We start from the raw sequence: 21,867 nt of genomic DNA, 5'->3' as shown, positions 1-21,867 counted from the left end.
ATTGGATGTTAAAGGACAAATATATGTTCATTATGGCATTTTTCACTAAGTTCACTATCCCACGAACATTAATCCGCACTCGATATTTATACCGGATGATGTTAATTGACTATGATTAAGTCATAAATTATGATAAAAATGTGTAGTAAGTATTATGATTTAGTAATTAAAATGGATGCGAACAAACATCTTATGGGTTCATTGGACTAGTGTAAACATTGGGTGCATATAATTTGTTATCCTACCGCACCCCTACCCCACCCCCACAAAATTAAGAAGAAAAAATAAATATATGAAAAGAATAACAATTTAAAAAGGATGAGACAATAAGGTTAAACAATCTATTTTTTGCTTATTATTTTTCTTTGTTACTTTCAATTAATAATTAATTTCCTGGGACATTTTTATACACTCTTGAAAATGTCTAATAAAATGAAAGAATGTGATGTGAAAGCAGTTTTCGTTATCTATTTCAATATTAATAAAAGCAGTGGTTTATAGTGCTTGGCTAGCGTTTTATTTTTATTTTTTGATTTTCATTCGATGTCGGTATTCGTGTTAGGGCTCGATTTAAATTCGTAGACAATTTCATACGTAAAATTTAAATTTAAAATTTCTGATTAAAGATTAAAAAAATACTTATCACTTCATTACCACTCTTGTTGATGCTAGTTTGTTTTCTTGGAACAACATGCAAGTACTAAAAAAATCTTTTTCTCAACATAATCTAATCAAGAATACAATTAAAAATCAAATCCTCATAAATTATTTTTTAATCCCAGAAAGAATTCAGTGTCAAGTTTGATAATATGTAGGTCTAATCATGTCCCAACAAATGCTGATTCACTTTTACTAGCAAAATTCATTTATAGTCACTCTGGCCAAATATATATCACCCGATAGCCACAAAATGACCCCATACAAGTCATAGCCTAAAAATAATAATAAGGGTTAGCAACTGAAAAACCCAAGCACCAAAAAAGTCTCTTGTTGATACAACGCTTAAGCCTCCGGCTGATTCAACGTCGAAGCCAATTGAAGAACCAGAGCAGCCTCGTGCTGAAACTACTCATAAGCCTCAAGGTGATTCAACATCAAAGCTAGTCGAAGCACCAGAGGAGCAACCTAAGGAAGAGGAGCATGTTGATGCTGGAGCCACCACAATTTCCATGGATCACGACGATGCATCTGTATAAGCAAATCTTTGTCGCCAAAAGTTATAAACATCGTCAGTGTAGTCAATATTACTAAGTTAGGATTCCTAGGAAAAAAGAAGCCTGAGTTGGATGAGGCTCGATAGAAACTTATTCTTGCGGATTCTTCCTTCCTTTAATTTATGTTGTTGAAAGCACGAATAGCACCTCCAGTCAGTAAGCGATTAGACTTGTAAAATATTAGATTTGCCCTTGTAACCTGAACTCTAATTCTTATATTTTGTATCATCATCAGCCGATACTACTCTATTCTTCTTGCTACATGAGTTTTACTTGCGTCTAGATTTAAGTTACCGATTTCGTGTTTGGCATACAAAAAGAAAAGGAGGTTAAGGTAAAAGGCAGATAATCAACGAACGAAGATGAAGACAAGTAGTAAATAAGTAAGCAAAATAAACAAGATTGATCTTTGTCCACATATACACGATAGCCTTTGTACATTTTACTTCTTTCGGTTTCTTTTTTTTTTTCAATAGAATTACTTTAATCTTTTTGTGAGGTGGACCTATTGTTTTTGTTCATTACCGTTCTTTGATTTTTATTTTAATAGAAATGTCAGCAGCAGCTTCTTAATTATAAATTTCTATACAAAATAGTCTATACACGTTGGATAGATAAAGTTAAGGTAAAAGAATAATATATACCCTTTTATACATCATACAACAGTCTATACACGTTGGATAGAGAAAAGTACCCGGGATACAAAATATATACAAAATAGACTGTCACTATACAAAATATATACAAAATACACTGTCACTATACAAAAATATACAAAATAGACTGTCACAGTACAATTTATATACAATAGGTTGTCACTATACAAAATATATACAATAGACTGTCACTAAACAAAATATACTGTCATTATACAAAAATATATTAAATAGACTGTTACTATACAAAATAGACTGTCACTATACAAAAAATATACTAAATAAACTGTCACCATACAATTTATATACAATAGACTGTCACTATACAAAAAATATATAAAATATACTATCACTATACAAAATATATACAAAATAGAGTGTCACTGTATAAAAAATATACAAAATAGACATTTCGGGCTATTAAATGTAACATATTTGGGCCGAAGGGACATTTCGTGTCAATAGGAAAAAATATGGGCTATTAAAATTTTGAAGGGTTATCGAGGATCATTTTCTCTTTTCTAAACAAACCAACATTTCCAAGCTAGGGATATCAAACCTTAAAAATGCATAATATGCAAAATGATTAATTATGGTGATGAAATTTTTATCATGTTAAGATTTACAAAGCTCTTTTTATTAATAACGGACGTAAGTTATGCTTGCTTTGATATATTCTCCTAATTAGTTAAATATTCTTCACTTTTCTTTTCCTGCTAATAATATATTCTTTGAGTTTAAGTTTATATATCGATATGTAAAATTATTTATATAATTAAGTTAATAATAGAATAATGACATGTAAATTTATGATGATATTAATTAATATCTTGATAAAAATAAAATATTATATGTTATAATATTCCTTCCATTTCAAAAAGAATGAACGAATTACGATTTGGGGAGTCAAAAGATTTTCCTTTATCACATTTCTGCATATACTTTTTAAATATTTGAATTGTTAAGAATTGTGACTTATAATACTTTTTATGTAATTTTTAATAAAAATATTTATTTAAAAATTTATAAAATTACATATATAAATATACATAAGAAGTTAATTAATTTGATCTTTGTATTCTAAAAGGATTATTTTTTCTTTTTGAAACAGAAGAAAATATATTCTCTCCGTTTCAGTTTATATGAACCTATTTTCTTTTTGGTCCGTTCCAAAAAGAATGACTCATTTCTAAATTTGGAAACAATTTTGCTTAAACTTATAATTCTACCCTTAATGAGAATCTTTTATAACTACACTACTCTGGGTCCCTTTTTGACTTATTTAGGACCACAAATTTTAAAAGTCTTTATTTTTTTCTTAAATTCCGTATCCAGTCAAATATGTTCACATAAATTAGAACGGATGGAGTAATACTTATAAAAGATGATTATTTTAATTTTAACTTTCCCCACCCACTTTCCCTTTCTCTTGCTGGTTATGTCATATCAGAGAATGACAGGGCAGAAGACCAAAATGACATATCTCACATGGGACGGAATCCTAGGCATATGTATGATATTCTACTTTAGGATACTCCCTTTGTTCTTCATCTTCTTCGATTTTTACAATTATTTCTATACCATATGTAGCAAATTTCCTCGACAAATCTTGTGCTTCTTCCACTCCAATTTAAACACATTAGCTCCAAGAAAGTTTTATATTTTCCCTCTATCAATATTGTTCATGTTTTTCATTCTGTACTATGGTTTATGATTGAGCAATAGTGTTAAAGAATTATGGCACCAATTAAAAGTATCTTTTAAATTGGTAAAAGTTTAATTGCACTCGATATTAGTACAAACTCATTATATGCACTCACTTAACCATTATTTAAGTGATATATTCTCACTTTAAAGTTAAAATGCTTGGTTTTATATAAATATCAAGTGTTAGTAAGTGTTTATTGAACGAACTTGTATTCTTAAATACGCCATGATATTTTCTTAGAATTTTTGCTATGAAAAGAAAAAAGTTAAAAAATTAAAAGAGACTGTGGCTATGAAATAGAACCAACAACCTCACAAAGGTTTTGAACCCCTTGACCACTGAGCTATGCTTTTAGGTTGTGTCAAGGGGATTCAAAATATAATATATAGAGAAACAAAATAGATTTTGCCTTATATATACAGTATAATCTTCCGGCGAAAGTGGTTCGGATGAACCTCCTTCCGCCCCTAAATCCGCCCCTGTTTATGGCTATAAGAGCATGTCATTACAACAACATCAATAATAAACCTAGTATAATTCTGAGGTCTGGAGAGGATAGTGTGCGCGCAACCTTACCCTATCTTGTTGAGATAGAGAAATTGTTTCCAAAAGACCTTCGGTTAGGGAAACGCGTTGGACGCTCTAATTTCTTCAAAGTAAAAGCGCCAGAGGCACGACCCAGCCAATTAAGGCAAGGAGCGCATCGCCACCATAAGGAATGAGACGACCGGTGCACACCTAGGACGGACCTGGCCCATCCCAAATATTCTCAAATATTAAATAGATGTACTAATTCTTTTTTTTTTCTTTGGGGACGGCATACACAAGAAAGAGTGCAATATAAAGTGAATAAATGAATTATTAACTTTTAGAAGGAGATTATATTAATCTTATGATAATTATTTTGAAAAGACACGATTCATTTGATTACAAGTATATGTACCTTAAAGAAAAAAAAGATGAGATTTTAAACATTCTATTGGAAGTAATAGGAAGTAGCAGTCGCTGCAGTCTGAGATTATTGATACACAGTTTCATTCACGCACACTGCTCATTTCTCGTGACACTGTCAGTTTGAGTTGAGTACTCAAATAGTCATATCACTTGCAATAGATTCTCTCTCTCTCTCACTAAACTCAAAGTCTCTTTCTCTCTTTTCAGAAACTCCCAACACACTTTCTTTCTATAGGAAGGACTAGGACATTAGCCAAAAAACACCACACCTGGCCCATGTAACCAGTTGCCTAAATCAATGTTGTTTTGTACCCCTTTTCCCTTTTTCCTATTTTTTGTCCTTAAAACTGTATCTTTTCTTTTTCCCTTCTCTGCTACCTTAATTAAAGTTTGTTTCAGCAACTTATTTCTTCTTCTGAATTAGTCTGTTCTGTTTGTTTTTTCTTTTCCACATGGGGTTCATTCACTTCTTTGTTGCTACATTTTCTTTCTGAATAAATATTAAAGCTTACAGCTTTATTGTTCTCTTCCATTTCAAGATTCCTGAAACGGCTCAATTCCTTCAAAACAATCAACTTTCTCTAGTTTGAATATTTTTGTTTTCTCCCCTAATTGTCTCAAAAAGACTTCCCTTTTATGTTTATTTAGCTTTTATGATTGGGTTCTAGCATTTTCTTCCTAATGGATTCTTGATTGTTCCATTTCTATTTGGGGAAGAAATTAAAGAGAGCGTTTTCTTGAAAAACAACCCAAAAATGGAAACTTTGAGGTTGTTCACTGCTTTGTTAGTTGGTTTATTGTTAAGTTCTCAACTTGGTAATTCCCAGGTTCTTCTTGAAAAGGCCATTGTAGAAGCAATTGGTAAAGAGCTAGCAATATCTGTGTGGGATCTGAACACCTCTAATTTCTGCTCTTGGCATGGCATTAGTTGCAGCTTAAACAATTCTATGGTGGAAAGGCTGAATCTTTCTGGTTTTCGGTTACAAGGTAATGTGACTCTAATATCTGAGCTTAAAGCATTGAAGTGGCTGGACCTTTCTAACAACAATTTCCATGGCTTAATTCCATCAGCATTTGGGAATTTGTCTCAACTTCAGTTTCTTGATTTGTCTTTTAATATGTTTGGAAACTATATTCCTGCTGAATTTGGTAGGCTCAAGAACCTTAGAGCATTGAACCTTTCAAACAACTTGCTCACTGGTTCAATACCTGATGAGCTTCAAGGGCTAGAGAATTTGCAATATTTCCAAATATTTACTAACAAATTGAATGGTTCTATTCCAATGTGGGTTGGGAATTTGACCAATCTTAGAGTGTTTGCTGCTTATGAGAATGAGTTTAGTGGTGATATTCCAGTTAATTTAGGATTACACTCAGAGCTCTTGTTGTTGAATCTTCATTCAAATCAGCTTGAAGGGACAATTCCTGAGAGTATTTTTGCTATGGAGAAGCTTGAATTTCTGATCCTGACTAATAATAAATTGACTGGCATTATTCCTGACTTAATTGGGAATTGCACAGGCCTTTCAAACATTAGAATTGGGAATAACAAGCTCATAGGTGGCATCCCTAAAGCAATTGGAAATATCACTAGTCTTACTTATTTTGAAGCAGATAATAACACTCTCTCTGGAGAGATTGTCTCAGAATTCGCGCACTGTGTTAATCTCACTCTTCTTAATTTAGCTTCGAATGGATTTTCTGGAACTATTCCTCCTGAGTTTGGCCAGCTCAACAATCTGCAGGAGTTGATTGTTTCTGGAAATAACTTGTTTGGAGAGATTCCAACATCAGTTCTTAGGTGCAAGAATCTCAACAAGCTTGACTTAAGTAACAACAAATTCAATGGAACCATACCGGGAGATATATGCAACACATCCAAGTTACAGTTCTTGCTGTTGGGACAGAACTCATTGAAAGGGGAAATACCTCGTGAGATTGGGAACTGCGTAAAATTGCTTGAGTTGCAAATGGGGAGTAATTATCTTACTGGAAGCATCCCTACTGAGATTGGTCATATGAAGAACTTACAAATCTCATTGAATTTGAGTCATAATCATCTCCACGGCCAGTTGCCCAAGGATCTTGGAAAACTTGACAAGGTGGTTTCCTTAGATGTATCTAATAATCAGCTCTCAGGGAATATTCCATTGGAGTTGAAGGGCATGCTGAGTTTGATAGAGGTTAACTTTTCAAACAATCAATTCACAGGCCCTATACCTACTTTTGCACCATTTGAGAAGAGCCTAAATTCAAGCTTTCTTGGAAACAAAGGGCTCTGTGGTGAGCCTTTGAGTAGTGATTGTGGAAATATATATGGTTATGAGCACAATGGTTACCGTCACCGAGTTTCCTACCGGCTCATTTTGGCTGTTGTTGGTTCTGGTTTGGCAATTTTTGTATCCGTGACGTTGGTTGTTTTACTATTCATGATGAGGGAGAAACAAGAGGAAACCACCAAGGAAGCTGGAAATACCACTGATGAAGTTTGTAGCAAACCGGTGATCGTAGCAGGGAATGTTTTCATTGAGAATCTCAAGCAAGCAATAGATTTTGATGCAGTTGTAAAAGCAGTCAGGAAAGATTCAAATAAGATTAGCACGGGCACTTTCAGCAATGTGTATAGAGCAGACATGCCTTCTGGGATGATTTTGTCGGTTAAGAGTTTAAAGTCAATGGACAAAACTATAATTCATCACCAGAACAAAATGATCAGAGAGCTTGAAAAGCTAAGTAAACTCTGTCATGATAATCTGACTAGGCCTATCGGGTTTGCAATCTATGAAGACGTCGTTCTACTCTTACATCAATATTATGCCAATGGGACATTGGCTCAGTTTCTTCACGAGTCTAGCCAGAAACCTGAATATGAACCTGACTGGCCGACGAGACTTTCCATTGCCATTGGAGTTGCAGAAGGGTTAGCGTTCCTTCATCACGTGGCCATAATCCATCTTGATATTTCTTCAGGGAATGTGTTTCTTGATTCTAATTTCAGGCCTTTGGTTGGTGAAGTTGAAATATCCCGACTTCTTGATCCGTCTAGAGGGACTGCAAGTATCAGTGCTGTTGCTGGCTCATTTGGATACATTCCTCCAGGTATTCTATGGCTCGAAAGACTTTGCTAATAATTTTTATTTTTATTTTATTTTTCTGGAAGTTATACTTATGGTGTCTGACTAATTCCTTTTCTTCAACAGAGTATGCCTATACAATGCAAGTAACAGCTCCCGGAAATGTCTATAGCTATGGGGTTGTTTTGCTCGAGATCCTTACATCTCGATTACCCGTTGATGAAGCTTTTGGTGAAGGAGTTGATTTGGTCAGGTGGGTTCACGGTGCATCTGCAAGAGGAGAAACACCAGAGCAGATACTCGACGCAAGGCTTAGCACCAATTCTTTTGCTTGGAGGAAAGAAATGCTTGCAGCTCTAAAGGTCGCATTAATGTGCACCGACACCACTCCAGCAAAACGACCAAGAATGAAGGTGGTGGTAGAGATGCTTCAAGAGGTTACGCAAAGTTGAATCCAAAAGTCTCTTTAATCTCAGACCTTCAGATCAGGAAACCCTGCAAAATTATATGAAATTCACTGTTCTTTGCCCACAGGACAAAATAGTTAAAACTCTGTATATTGGCTGGGGTTGCCATTGTAATTTTGATATGACATTAGAGAGAACAAGGAGAGTTTAGATGGGGAGGGTAAAAGCCAGAAACAGTCCTTGATATGGTTGTGATATGTACCATTTTGTACTAGGTCTCTAATCATATAGAGTTCTTTTTCTGCAGCATATGTAAATGGAGGTGTGGCATATCAAATTTTCTTTTTGAAGATCTTTTTCATCCTGCTGCTGCTTCTGGTGTATTATCGTCTATCGACTATGGAAACAACAGTCCGTCTGGCCTCTTTAGATGTTTTAGTATACTGCTATCTCAAGTTAAGTCTGCTATTTCTTGCTATGAGGATGATGCTGGTACACAAGCTGTTCAATTGTTAAAAAAACCATTTCCGCATTCATCGTATTTGGAGATGTATGAATTTTTTCTCCAGGAAATCTTAATCTGAAATGGATGGACTTCAGCTAAAAGTGTACCGTCTAAATTGTATACAGAGAATCAAGAAGAGTGTCAGCTGGAAAAGAGGGAGGGGTGGATTTCATTATCATCTCAAAAGATTATCTCAAGTACCAAAAGATCCTAGCTCTAGAATCAGGGAATTGTGTACACTTAACTGAAGAGCTATGCATTTGAAAAAACAGACAATGCAAATCAAATTGGAAGTTATAACACGTTGTGTTAGAGAAAAGTAATTAAAAGACAAGTACTTTGCAATAAATAATATTCCATCCGTTTCAATTTATGTGAACATATTTTCTTTTTAGTCCGTGCAAAAAAGAATGACTCTTTTTCTTATTTGGAAACAATTTACCTTTATGCAATGATTTATAGCCCCGCAAAATATACGTGACTCATTTTACACCACAAGTTCAAAAGTTTTCTCTCTTTTCTTAAACTCCATGTTCAGTCAAATGTGTTCACATAAATCGAAACGAAAGGAGTATTGTATCCCGTCTTTTCAAGCTTAGTGCTTGGATTAGTCCCTTTCTAGTAGGTCTGGTTTCTCATTTGTTAGAACAAGCATTTACATTGGTTTTTTTAAAATTGAAAAACATTCTGCATCTTGACACAATTGAGAAGAATTCTGGGGTCCAGAGCTGCTTTTTTTTTTTTCCAATCGAGACCTGTTTCAAAGGATCTTTCCACAAAGTCAAGACACTCGACTATCTGAATTTCTTCTAGCAAGCAGGGTAATTAGTTGTTCTAGTGAGCAAAATCATCAAGAAAATGCTTTAATTGTTGGAATTGGCCTTCCTAAGTAGACGTATCAATAGTTGCTTTTTAATGGTGGCCACAACCTTGACGGTACAACTAGTCAGGCCTTTGTTTTCTCGACTTATGCTCGCCAAATGAACTTCTAGGGAAAGAGAGCACTGCCGAAACCTTGTATAAGTAGGATAAGCATATGTAACTGATAAATCCACAAGTGATTGTCAGGCATGCTTCAGAATAATATCGCAAAATCAAATAATGTTGAGGTCTCACAGGCCAAACAAAGCATTGGATCTTTGAATTGAACGCAAAAGCATGAGCAAATACTTATTAGTTCCATGTGTTTAAAGCTCAGACTTGATGACATAGTTGAAATACTCCCACTTCAATATTTTCATAACCGTGCAGGAAGCAGGCCATTGTCAGGTGGGAAGTCACCTAAGAAGAAACAACAAAAGAAAGCATAAAACAAAGGAAACAAAAAAAAATTAAATTAGATGTATGAGAAAACAATGAGATACAGTGAGCTCAATAACTATCCAACATCACTTCATACATGTAGCGTTGTGCCTTTCAGATATAGAGATAGAGCGCATCAACCATCTAACAATGTATCTCGCAAGCAAATCGTGTACTCTTGGTTAAGACTTGAGGCTCCATTGATAATACATCATGCTATGTGTCCTTTGCATGTTCTGTGGTCAGTGCCATCATACTGGAATCACCATTAACAAATGAGAGAAGTGCAGAATCCACGCGCTATGTCCACCTTTCCGCCCAAAAAGCCTTTATCCCACCTCGGAAGCTGTTCCAGATTAAGAAAAAATTTCCCAGCCGTCTACTTAAAACAGTTCTTCTTTCATTGCCCCTCTCCTTCCCATTTATCATCACTTTAGATCCAAGACCTTGTTTTAGCTATGTTACCATTCTCAAAAAAAAAAAATTGTTTTAGCTGCAAACCTCAAAGAGCAGCGCTACTCCGTTGCAGTTTCACTTCCTCATCATCTGTATAATCCAAATCCTTTATATTCATGTTACCCTGATCATGTGGTCTATTGTTTAACCTTTTACGTTTCAGCATACCCTCTGACTCCTTCATCAAACTGATGTATTTTTTCCTCACTTTTGCTAAAGGATGTTGCGCTATAGCCCCTCTATCACAGTAAGCTTCTTTCAGTATTGCAGTGCAAGTCTTATTATTCAATGACAAATAGAAGATATAAGGATGCCTCTCAAACGCCTTGTGAACTTTTTGTGGCAACCCTAAGTGTTTTCTAAGACACAACAGCTTCTTCCTTTCTGCAGCATGCTCAACAAACAAACTAAGCAACTCGTGAAGCACACCCACCACTCGTTTTTCCGCTATATCGCTGTTTGGATCCAAACCAGAATAATCCTCATAGGGTGAAACATACGGAAGCCTCTGAAACTCATCAAACCAGTCTGCAATCTTCCTTTTAAGTCTCAATCCCTTTGACGGAAACAATGGAAATTCTAGTACCTCACCCTCCACACCACTATACATTCCTCTACTCATTGCATTCCTCTGCATCATCGATAAAAAACTCTCACTTCCATCGACATTAACAGCTAGCCCTTTCAATCCATCTTCCATTTCCACAAGTCTGAAACACTTATCAAGATTGTCTTCTGGGTTACTCAAGAATTCGTCGGGTAAACCCAAATACCATTGCAGACCCTGAATTACCTTTAAAGGAAGCATCTTTTCCCTGCCACTCATCAGTATCAACTTCTTCAGCCTCGAAACGATATCAACTTTAAATTTTACATACACCTCTTTCTCCTGTCTATCAAGCTCAACAGCCCTCTGGGTCAACTTAAACCAAGGCAAATTGTATTTAGGGCCAGTAAATTCCTCAAAAACAGATGGATACAACCTCAAGAACCTGGCAACCTTAATGGGTATTCCTAACTCTAAGTCTTTCTTTGAAATTGCAGAAATGGGGACGCAATAATCATCAGGTGAAGAGGAGACTATGCAGTTCTTGAGAGCAATTAAAGGCTTGAGTTGAACTGATCTGTGAATGGTATCAATGGAGTCAAAAAATGAGTCTTTCTTCCATTTCATGTACACATCTACATAGGTCTGCCTCTGGGTGTATGAGCAGGGAAGTGAGTTGCTGGAAGAGAGGACTTTGTGCAAGAGACATACAAAGCTCCTGCTTCTCCTGACGACCATCGCCATCACCTTCTTTATTGTTTCTGTGCGGTTTGACTGTGGCTTTTCAGGTCTTGGGAGAGGCAACAGGTTGATATTCAATTGAAAATAAAAACACACCGATTTATATATACTAGCTGTCGCTGGCCCGTGCTCTGAGCCAACTAAGAAGAATATGCAGTTTAATGGAGCTGAAAAGCAGCAATCATCGTACTTCCTGTAGCAAGCTAACACTCTCAAGTGACAGCTGGCTAATACACTTTACTGGTCACCTGGACTCCTGGAGGCCACTATGCTATACTGGCTGCCTCACCTTTTTGCACCTATCCTTCTTGATGATAAATTTGAAACAATGGCAATGGCTGAATAACCCGCACATATATTCACTGGAAGGCAAAAGAACCTGAACATATTATCCAACATAAGGCCATTGTTTGAAGGAATAACCTCTAAGCATATAGAAGGAAGCAGTATTTAAACATGTTTGAAGCGTCAATTGACCAGAAATAGAGTTCATTCATGGTGTCCCCGTAACAAACGACTGTTTTATGAAGATGACCACATATAAGCCCAAAAAAGAGCTAATGGAAAATAAAAAGTGCTGGTTTGGGATGTAAGAAAACAAGACATTTTTAGAGCACCAATTAAGAAATATAAGAGGGAAACACACATGGAATTGAAGAGCTGATAATTTATAGGAAACAAAGGTCAAGTAAGAAAGAAATTTTATTATATGTTGATGTTTATTGGTAATCTATTTTCTTCTAATACTTCACAATCCAAAGAAGCGAAACTGGTTATTGCTGTTGTTGCGAAATAGGGTTCTTGCAATTATTCTTCCATCAGATGCAGGGAAAATCAATGTTCGAAGTAATTGTAGAAAGACGAAACAAACCAACACCGTCAAAGAAGCTCAAAACCAATTAAAAGATACAAACTCTAAGAAACAAGAATTAACGGAGCATGACATACGATTGTAGCCATATACAAAGAACTTTCAACTATTGTAATACATTCTTTCAATTTCAAATGCCAACTGCTATCAGAAACCCAGTACAGAAAAATCGGGAGACAACCCAAAACCATCAATGGAAGCTATGAAACAAGATATGCCATTGCAAAGCATAATCTGTAGTCCATATTCTAAGAATTTTCCAGTATAATAATATCACAAAACTCTCAATGTTTAAATGCTTATTCTACTAAGAAACAAAAACCCAGTTCACAAAAAGTCAAAAACAATCCAAAACTATCAATGGAAGCTGAAAATCATTACAAGACACAAACTGCACGAAACAAAATTTACCGTTGCATAGTACAAGCTGTAGACCATATTCTAAGAATTTTCCAGTATAATACCACACAATTTCAATGTTCAAAAGCCAACAACTAAGAAACAGAAACCCAGTACATAAAATCCAAGAAACAATCCAAAACCAATTAAAAGACACAAACTTTACAAAACGACATTTACCCTTGCATAGCATAAGGTGTAGTCCATATTCTAAAATTTTCCAGTGTTCAAATTCTTATTTTACTAAGAAACAAAAATCCAGTTCACGAAAAGTCAGGAAACAATCCAAAACCAGCAGTATAAGCTAAAAGACACTAACTTTATGCAAGAATCATCAACTTCGTCTATACGTATAATCCCTAATAGTACTTACCGGACACCGGCGGAATTCGAGGCAAAGCTGAAGAACGGAACGGGATGGGCTGCGAATGGGAGAAAAGAAAAATGGAAGAGGAAAAACCACAAAAGCTCAACAGATAAACAAATTTAGAGTTATTATTTATCCCCAAAATTTACCTTTTCTACTTCAGTCTAGAAAAAGAAAAATGGAAGAGGAAAAACCACAACTTCCACAAGGGGGAAGAGATGTTTTGATAATTTTTAGAAAAAGCTCAGCATTTTCCAATTAAAAAAGTTTGCACGAAACGTTTTAAATAAAATTGGAAATCGTCCATAACTCGCCTCGCAAGTTATTACTCTTCAGAAAACGATGGGTTATTCTTGAAAAAAGAATTAACCTAAATAGTTATCCACCAAATCACATAAATTAAAATAGTCACGAATATATGATACATGTATTATGCATATATAATATGTATAATACATATATATAATCTACTTGTATCGACTAGTAAAAGTAAACTTCGTCCTCTATTTGTATCAAAATATCCTCGTTGAAATAATTCCAAAGAGGAAGTAGTTTTTTTTTTTTCTTTCTAGTTTCTGTTATTGTGACGGATCTACTATCTTTGAACCGAGGATATCATCCCGGAAACAGCCTCTCTAACCAAGATCAGTGTATATTCTACCCTCTTCATACCCCAGTATTAAGATTCTACTAGGTTATTGTCGTTGTTGCAACAAGTTTTTGGGATTACGTTAAGTTTCTTTTGAAGGCCCATTCAAAATTATCCTTTGACTTCTAGGCCCAAACTGAATTTCAAGTCCATAGCGAAAATAGCGCAGAAAATAGCTTAACGACGTTGAACGTTTCCAGTGTCCGCCGTGCAACTACTTCTCAAAAGTTTCACCATATTCAACGAAGAAGAAGATCATTATTGTTGGGACTTCTCCTCTATTCTGATTAATCACTTCATCGCAGTAAGTTGCCCCTTAACCCCTCCTTCTTCTGTTATCTATATGTTACTACTATATATGCATGGAAACATAAGAGCAGGATGTTCATTTGAGGAAATATGAATAGTTGGCATGCAAGTTATTTGCTTCTTTTCAGCGAGGGCGATTTACTTGACGAGTTTAACCTTTAATATTCTTAGCACTAAACTCATTATATTTTTGAAATTATAGGTTTGGGTTTAATAATTGTCAAAATTTTAATAAATTTTCACATACATATCTATAATCCCTGGTTCGGTTGAGCTCAAATTGTGCAAAAACTCCATCAGCCACAGCTTTTCACAACGTTAGTTATGGCTACTTTGTACTCGTTTCTTCATGATGTGTTGTAGATCTTATTAGTACTGTGTTTAATTTGCTAAAGCTGCTTAAAGTTCATTTTTGGTCTTAAATAAATGGTGCAAAATAGATTTATAAAGGATCTATACTATAGTCCCCAATTATACCTAGCCAATGGCGGAGCTAGGATTTTGATAAGGGGATTTTTAGAAAATCTAAAAATGTTAATGGTATTCAAAATTGTATATATGTTTAAAACAAAATTAATTTTACCTTATTAAGCCGTGTAACTTTCTCTTATTGGTGTTTTGGTTATGTTAGCAGTTGTTGGAGTTTGACAATGGCACTGAAGTACATTGTTGGTTCTGTGGTTGCATCATTTGCATTTGCATACGTTTGTGACACTGCTACTTCTGACCATAAGTTGTTTGGAGGCAAGTTTCTATTCCTCTGTTTAGCTTTGGATTGAGACATACACTATAGATATTTTGTTCTTCTTTTCTGCTTAAAGTCACTTGTGGCATTTAATTTAAAACAGGTACTACTCCAAAGACAGTTGCTACCGATGAATGGTGGAAAGAGACGGACAAAAAATTCCAGGCGTGGCCTCGTACAGCTGGTCCTCCGGTGGTTATGAACCCCATCAGACGCCAAAATTATATTGTCAAGTCTTGACTCAGAAATTAAAGTTCATTTAACCTCATGTCTTTGTTCTGCTACATTTGTTTCGAATTGTACCAGTTTTCTAGTCTGAGCCAGGATATGATCTGCTGCCGAATTTCTACTTCTTTGCCGTTTCCCATTAAGATAAAAAATTGTCATCGTTGGATTGTAATAATGTTTCTTCAGTTTGTTTCCCATGGGTACAAACATCATCTGCTGGGCTAATATGAGTAATTGCTTATGTTTTGGCTTTTTCTATTAAAACTTTTTGGCTCTCTGCTCAACTTAGCGTCAGTATATATCTTGATATATTACAATCTTTATTAAAGGTTTTTGTTCGCCTGCTTCCTCAATCATACTCGAGTAGTAGCTTAGTGGTTGAGTTCAAGACAAAACATCCTTCTGACCTATGTGTAGCTATCGATATATATTAGACATTGCTCAAGAGAAAAGAAGTCCAAGCTGAAACTGTTGACTGTTAGATCTTCATCTACCCGAGAGATTAACACATAAAACAAGAATCGACTAGCGATTAAGCAGAACAAATTATGAATCTTTTACAGTTGGAGTAAAATTACTAAACAAACCAGCATCTACGGCAAAAGAACTAGCTAGTCCAAATCACAATATTTGGCACGGCAATCTGAGAAAAACTACTGCTATTTTCATACCAATACATCTGATGGAAGATCATTCAACTTTAGGCAAATGCAAATTCAAGAATCTATATATACAAGTATCTCCAAAGGAATATATACACCATTACCTACAACTTGCAATTATCTTCTTTATAAATGAATGGGCCAAAATCTTTCTTTAGAATATTTAAGCCAAGATAATACTAAGGGAAGAGTTCCCAAGTCGTCGTTTGTCAAGATGGCCCAAGAAGCAGCAAAGTCTGTGATCGAAGAGTCAACGAGAGCCGTAGTCGAGGTGTCAACAAGGGACGGGGTCGAGGTCGAGTACCGTTGACAAAGCTGTAATGACTAGTTTTCAAAATAGGATATTAAAGAAAATATTCTAGTGGATATTTTCTGCACTTGTACTATTAGGGTTTTTTAGGAACATGTCTCATATAAAGAGAAGAAGAGACAATGATAGGGGCATGTGAAACTCATTTGTAAAAGCACATACTTTGACTTGAGAAAGAATATCAGATCTCATTTGTTAAGATACAAACATCAGCTTTTCACTAAGATTCTTGTTTATGCTTTTCCAACCGATCCAAAAATAATTCGAATATTCAAGGAATTGTCTATCACTCTTCTTTGTCAAAAAGAAGATCCACTTATTCCATCCTTTATTGGGTGAATCATCCCTCCTATTTACTTAAATGTCATTTATTGTTGTTCATTATTATTGAATGCTACATTATTGCTCATGATTTCTAGAACATTTATTATATGTTATTGTCACTGTCTATCCAGACCCACACGATATTTATTGCTTCTTTAAAAACCTCATCTAAGGATATTATTGTTATCTAAGATTAACCCTTATTTACATAAATTTAATTATTTGAACCAAGATCTATATTTTTTGGTCAAACAATTTGGCGTCGTTTGTGGGAATTGCTTAGTTAAATTTTTAGTTTCCTCCAGATCTATAAATAACACAGGTCACTAACATAAAAAAAAATCCCAAGATCTCCTTTCTTTGTGTACACAAAATCTTACATGGCAGGTAACCAAGGAGAAAGGACGAGAATAACAAGTGACTTCCCAACTAACCTCATAAATGTCATCAACGAAAGCTGTGAGACAATACGCGAGAATACGACGCTCAGTGTGTCCCCTAGGCAAGAACGGTCAGCGCCTCCACACTGCAGCATAACAAAACCCAGTGGTAAATGGGCCTCCACGTCTACAGAGGAAGGGACACCCTCTGCTGTGAAAAAACTCCTTGAAGCATGGCTAACTGACACTCTAACAAGCGTCCTCAACAAACCCGCTCTAGGCACGACTGCAGAAACCGCAAGGACTTGCACGATGCACCAAACAGACGAGCAGTACAACCAACCCCTCCCTCCAACGACAGTTATAAATTACAATATTACTGATAGTGCAGGTGATAACGCACTCGCTGCTATTCTAAAAAGAATGGAAGAAATGGAGAATGAAAACAAGGCTCTTCGAGACCAGATGAAAGAACACCAAGACCGAATTGATAAGATACCAGGCGCTCCTAAGCTTCTACCAAAAAGGGACGCCGGTAGGTTCAAAGAACAACCGTACAGCGATGGCTCAGCCCTGCACGCCATACCGAAGACCTTCAAAATGCTGCCCTACCTAAAGATATACGAAGGAATGACTGATCCGGAAGATCACATGATTCACTACGTCACCGCCGTGAAAGGCAACGACCTCGCCAAAGAAAAAGTCTCCTCCATTCTGCTGAAGAAGTTTGGCGAAACCCTCACATGAGGGGCATTAACATGGTATTTGCAGCTACCAGCCTACTCCATAGAAACTTTCAAAGAAATGGCCGATAAGTTCGTAACCACCAATGCTAGAGCTAAGAAGGCCGAGGCAAGAGTAAACGACATATTTGCTATCAGGCAATCCTTGGGTGAGGGACTAAGGGACTTCCTCGCCCAGTTCAACTGAGTAAGGATGACTCTGCCAAATATATCCAAAGGGATGGCAGTCGCAGCCTTTTAGAACGGGCTGAGCAGAGATGGTTCAAGAGCAACTAGAAAACTGTTGAGCTGATTGATAAAGTATCCTCCAACTATTTGGGACGAAATCCATAATGCTTATTGCGCCGAGGTCCGAGCAGATAAGGACGAACTCAACGGGCCGACTCACCGACTAACCTCAGTACAAGCTGAATCTAGAAAAGATCAAAGAGACCGCACCAGAAGAGATCATCCAATTCCGTGACCTAATAGGGAACGACATTAACCATATATTAGGACGACCGTTGCACCCTCCCTCTGCTACGAAGAAGGCCCGTCCAGGCCAAGGACGAGAACTCATCAGAACAAAAGAGGTATGCCTCGCTTATTATCTACTCACAATTTTTGTGTGTCACCTACATAGATCGTCTATGCTCTGGAGAAACTCGGACTGAAAGTAAAGTGGCCGCCAAAGATGAGATCAGACCCGAACACTAGGAAGTCTGACGCCCTCTATGAGCTCCACCAGGAACGCGGGCACAAAATCAAAGATTGCATCACCCTTAGACAGGAAGTCATAAACATGTTATGACAAGGGCACCTCAAAGAATTGTTAAGCAAGAAGGGGAGGACCAACTTCGCCAAAGGACGTGAACATCATAGCCCGCCAAAGCCACCATCACCAGATCGTACCATCAATATGATCATCGGCGGCAGCGACGATGCCTCTGTCAATGGCGTGAAGTTCACCACCACTCACAAACTCAAGTGGTCTCACCCGCGAACGGTATTACGGACTCGAAGAGAGTATCATCTTCGACGAGTCAGATGCCGACAGCTTGACTTTCCCTTATAATGATGCCCTTGTTATTACTTTACGCATTTTTGATATCGATGTCAAACGCATCATGGTGGATGATGGAAGTGGTGCATGTATTATCCATCCCCGAGTCCCTACCCAAATAAGGCTCGAGGATAAGATAGTGTCGCATTGCATCATATTAACCGATTTTAGCAATGCAGTTGAGCCAACATCCGGGGAAATTACGCTCCCCGTCTTGGCCAACGACGTAACTCTAGATACAACATTCCACATCATGGACCAGGCCACCGCATACAATGCCATAGTGGGTCTACCACAGATACATCCCATGAGAGTCGTCTCCTCCAGCTTATACCAAGTAATTAAATTCCCAACCCCATGGGTAATATTCAGTATACGCGGAGAACAACGCATATCCCGGGAATGCTACCGCATTGCCTTAGACAACATGGCCACCCAACAAAGAAAAAGAGGAATAGCAATCAGCAGGGTCGAGGCCGGAGCACGATAAGACCAGGGACGACATCAAAGACCCTACATGGTCGAGGCTACAAGATCGACCATAGAAGACCTCGACCCCGTTCAATTGGACCCCAACGACCATAGCAAGAAGGCCTATATCGGTTGCAAACTTCAGGATCCAGGTAAATTCAGTTAATTCTTACTAGCTAACGCAGATTTATTTGCTTTCAGCCATGCAGATATGCCAGGCATCCCAAAGGAAATCGCTACGCACAAATTAAACGTCGATCCACTCTACCCCTAGTCAGACAGGTCAGGCATAAATTTAACTCCACAATTAATAACGCAGTGCGCGAGGAGGTGGAAAAACTGTTAGAGAACGACTCCATCAGGGAGTCTAAGTACCCCAAGTGGATCGCCATTGTAGTAATGGTCAAAAAGCAAAATGGGAAATAGCGGATGTGTGTGGACTTGACAGATCTGAACAAAGCATGTTCGAAGGATTCATTCTCGTTACCTCATATCGACCAACTCATCGACGCAACGACCGGGAACGAATTATTAAGTTTTTTGGATGCTTACTCGGGTCATAACCAGATCCTGATGGAAGAAGAAGATCAGGAAAAGACCACATTCATCACCCACCAAGGAACGTATTGTTAAAGGGTCATGCCGTTTCGGCTAAAGAAAGCGGGGGCTACGTATCAAAGATTGGTAATGAGGATGTTCAAAGACCAGCTCGGCAAAACCATGGAGGTATACATAGACAATGTGCTGGTAAAATCCAAAAGGGAAGAGGATCACATCGATCATTTGAAAGAAACTTTCGACATATTCAAAAGATATGGAATGAAGCTGAACCCAGAGAAATGCGTGTTTGGCGTAGCCTCGGGAAAATTCTTGGGTTTCCTGGTATCGCAGCGAGGGATCGAGGTCAACCCCGACCAAATTAAAGCTATCGAGGGGATACCAGAACTCTTGACCACCAAAGAATAAGCCCAGAGATTGACTGGTCGCATCGCCGCCCCATCAAGGTTCATATCGCGGTCATCGAATATGTGCCATAAATTCTTTGGCGTACTCAAGAAAGACAACGACCTCGAATGGACTTCTGAGTGCATCCAGCCTCTACAAGAACTAAAGGCATACCTTTCATCATTGCCCTTGCTTTCGAAACTCGAACCTGGGGAGCAGCTCCTCGTCTATCTAGCCGTATCCGAAGTAGCAGTAAGCGCATACTTGATCCACGAAAACAAAGGTACGCAATCTCCCATCTATTACACTAGCAAAACACTCATCGATGCCGAGACGAGGTACCCATACCTCGAAAAATTGGCTCTGGCCATGGTCGTAGCTTCACGGAAGCTTAGACCATATTTTCAATGTCACCCCATCTCGGTCGTCACAACCTTCCCCCTAAGGAGCATTTTGCATAAACCCGAGCTGTCAGGAAGGCTGGCCAAATGGGCCATCAAGCTAAGTGAGCATGATATCACGTACCAGCCACGAACAGTGATAAAGTCACAAGTGCTCGCCGACTTCAACGAAAATATAATGCCTGAAATCGAAACGGAAGCCGTCCAAAATTCTCTCCAAACACAAGACCTCTGGGTCCTATACACCGATGGCGCATCCAATACGTTAGGGTCCAGACTAGGACTCGTACTCGAGGTCCCAACAAGTGAAGTGATTCGCCAGTCCATAAGGTGCCTGGATATGACTAACAATGAAACCAAGTATGAGGTCGTAATTGCATGTTTAAGGCTAGCACTCAAATATGGTGCGAAACGGTTGAAACTGTGCTGTGACTCCTAGCTCATAGTCAACCAAGTCACATGGACTTTCCAAATCAAAGAACAAAGATTGCAAAAATACCAGACCGAAATCTGTAAACTACTGCCTGAGTTCGACGAATATCAACTCGATCAAATCGTACGAGCACAGAATGCCGAGGCAGCTACCAAAAGCATCATGACCGGAGACAAAAACGTGGTCCATCTCCTCAACTCATCACTAGATCAAGTCGAGGTAAGAACCATAAAATTAACTTTGGGACAGACGTAATCGTATTGTCGCATACTTGCAGGACGACACACTCCCTGGCGACAAAACAAAGGTAAAGAAACTAAGAATACAAGCGTCTAGGTACAATATCCTCCACAGCGATCTATACAAGAGGACTTACGGCGGCCCTCTGGTGAAGTGCTTGGGCCCGAACCAAACTTAGCGCGTCCTTCAAAAAGTCCATGAAGGCCATTGCAGGGCTCACTCCGGCAACGGGGCACTGGTCAGATGCCTCATAAGGGCAGGATATTACTGGCCCACCATGAAAAAGGATGTCGCAGACTTCGTAAGGAGATGCGAGCAGTGCCAAAAGTACGCCCCAATGATTTACCAAGTAGGCGAACATCTCCACTCGGTCACATCCCTTTGGTCGTTCATCAAATGGGAAATGGACATCGTGGGCCCCCTCCCAGTAGGGCGAGATAATGTACGATTCCTTTTGGTTTTAACTAACTATTTCTCTAAGTGGGTGGAAGTAGGAGCATTCTCCCAAATACCGAAACAAGAGGTAATCACCTTTATATGGAGAAACATCATATGCCGGTTCGGCCTTCCCAAAGAAATCAGTCGTGACAATGGACCCCAGTTCACAGGAAAGAAAACCGCTGAATTCTTTGAGAAACGACATATCAAGAGGATACTCTCGACCCCATATCACCCTGCAGGTAACGGGAAAGAAGATTCCTCCAACAAGTCAATACTAAACATCATGAAGAAGAAGCTCAAAGACGCCAAGGGACTGTGGCCGAAAATACTACTAGAAGTATTA

The 21,867-nt window shown here is 37.8% G+C and overlaps 2 protein-coding genes and 1 long non-coding RNA gene across 5 annotated transcripts; 2 read left to right on the top strand and 1 right to left on the bottom strand.

Moving 5' to 3' along the window:
- The first annotated feature begins 4,581 nt into the window (after positions 1-4,581).
- On the top strand, positions 4,582-8,363 carry LOC104092060 (leucine-rich repeat receptor-like tyrosine-protein kinase PXC3). Its single transcript, XM_009597545.4, has 2 exons — positions 4,582-7,631; positions 7,733-8,363. The coding sequence occupies exons 1-2, from the start codon at positions 5,288-5,290 to the stop codon at positions 8,056-8,058; spliced, it is 2,670 nt and encodes an 889-aa protein (XP_009595840.1). The 5' UTR covers positions 4,582-5,287; the 3' UTR covers positions 8,059-8,363.
- Positions 8,364-9,662: 1,299 nt separating this feature from the next.
- On the bottom strand, positions 9,663-13,809 carry LOC104092061 (protein WHAT'S THIS FACTOR 9, mitochondrial). Of its 3 annotated transcripts, none has more exons than XR_685339.4 (3): positions 13,208-13,808; positions 9,918-11,943; positions 9,663-9,799 (listed from the first exon to the last, which is right to left on the bottom strand). XR_685339.4 is itself a non-coding variant. In XM_070192215.1 (3 exons), exon 2 carries the CDS (start codon positions 11,565-11,567, stop codon positions 10,323-10,325), a length of 1,245 nt encoding a protein of 414 aa, XP_070048316.1. In that variant the 5' UTR covers positions 11,568-11,943; positions 13,208-13,809; the 3' UTR covers positions 9,663-10,229; positions 10,286-10,322. The 3 variants fall into 3 exon arrangements, 2 of the variants coding, with proteins under 2 accessions (XP_070048316.1, XP_009595841.1); XM_070192215.1 differs by having other exon boundaries at positions 9,663-10,229; positions 10,286-11,943; positions 13,208-13,809; XM_009597546.4 differs by having other exon boundaries at positions 9,663-11,943.
- Positions 13,810-14,000: 191 nt separating this feature from the next.
- Positions 14,001-15,396, top strand: LOC104092062 (uncharacterized). Its single transcript, XR_011413095.1, has 3 exons — positions 14,001-14,154; positions 14,791-14,903; positions 15,008-15,396. It is a non-coding gene; the product is annotated as an uncharacterized lncRNA (long non-coding RNA).
- Positions 15,397-21,867: the final 6,471 nt, after the last annotated feature.

Source organism: Nicotiana tomentosiformis, chromosome 12, assembly GCF_000390325.3.
Source record: "Nicotiana tomentosiformis chromosome 12, ASM39032v3, whole genome shotgun sequence".
NCBI lineage: Eukaryota > Viridiplantae > Streptophyta > Magnoliopsida > Solanales > Solanaceae > Nicotiana > Nicotiana tomentosiformis.
This window is presented reverse-complemented; position numbering and strand designations above follow the sequence as displayed.

Coding starts and splice junctions, on each gene's coding strand:
- LOC104092060 (XM_009597545.4), top strand. CDS start 5,288: ATGGAAACTTTGAGGTTGTTCACTGCTTTGTTAGTTGGTTTATTGTTA. Junction 7,632..7,732: donor ATTTGGATACATTCCTCCAG/GTATTCTATGGC, acceptor TTTCTTCAACAG/AGTATGCCTATACAATGCAA.
- LOC104092061 (XM_070192215.1), bottom strand. CDS start 11,567: ATGGCGATGGTCGTCAGGAGAAGCAGGAGCTTTGTATGTCTCTTGCAC.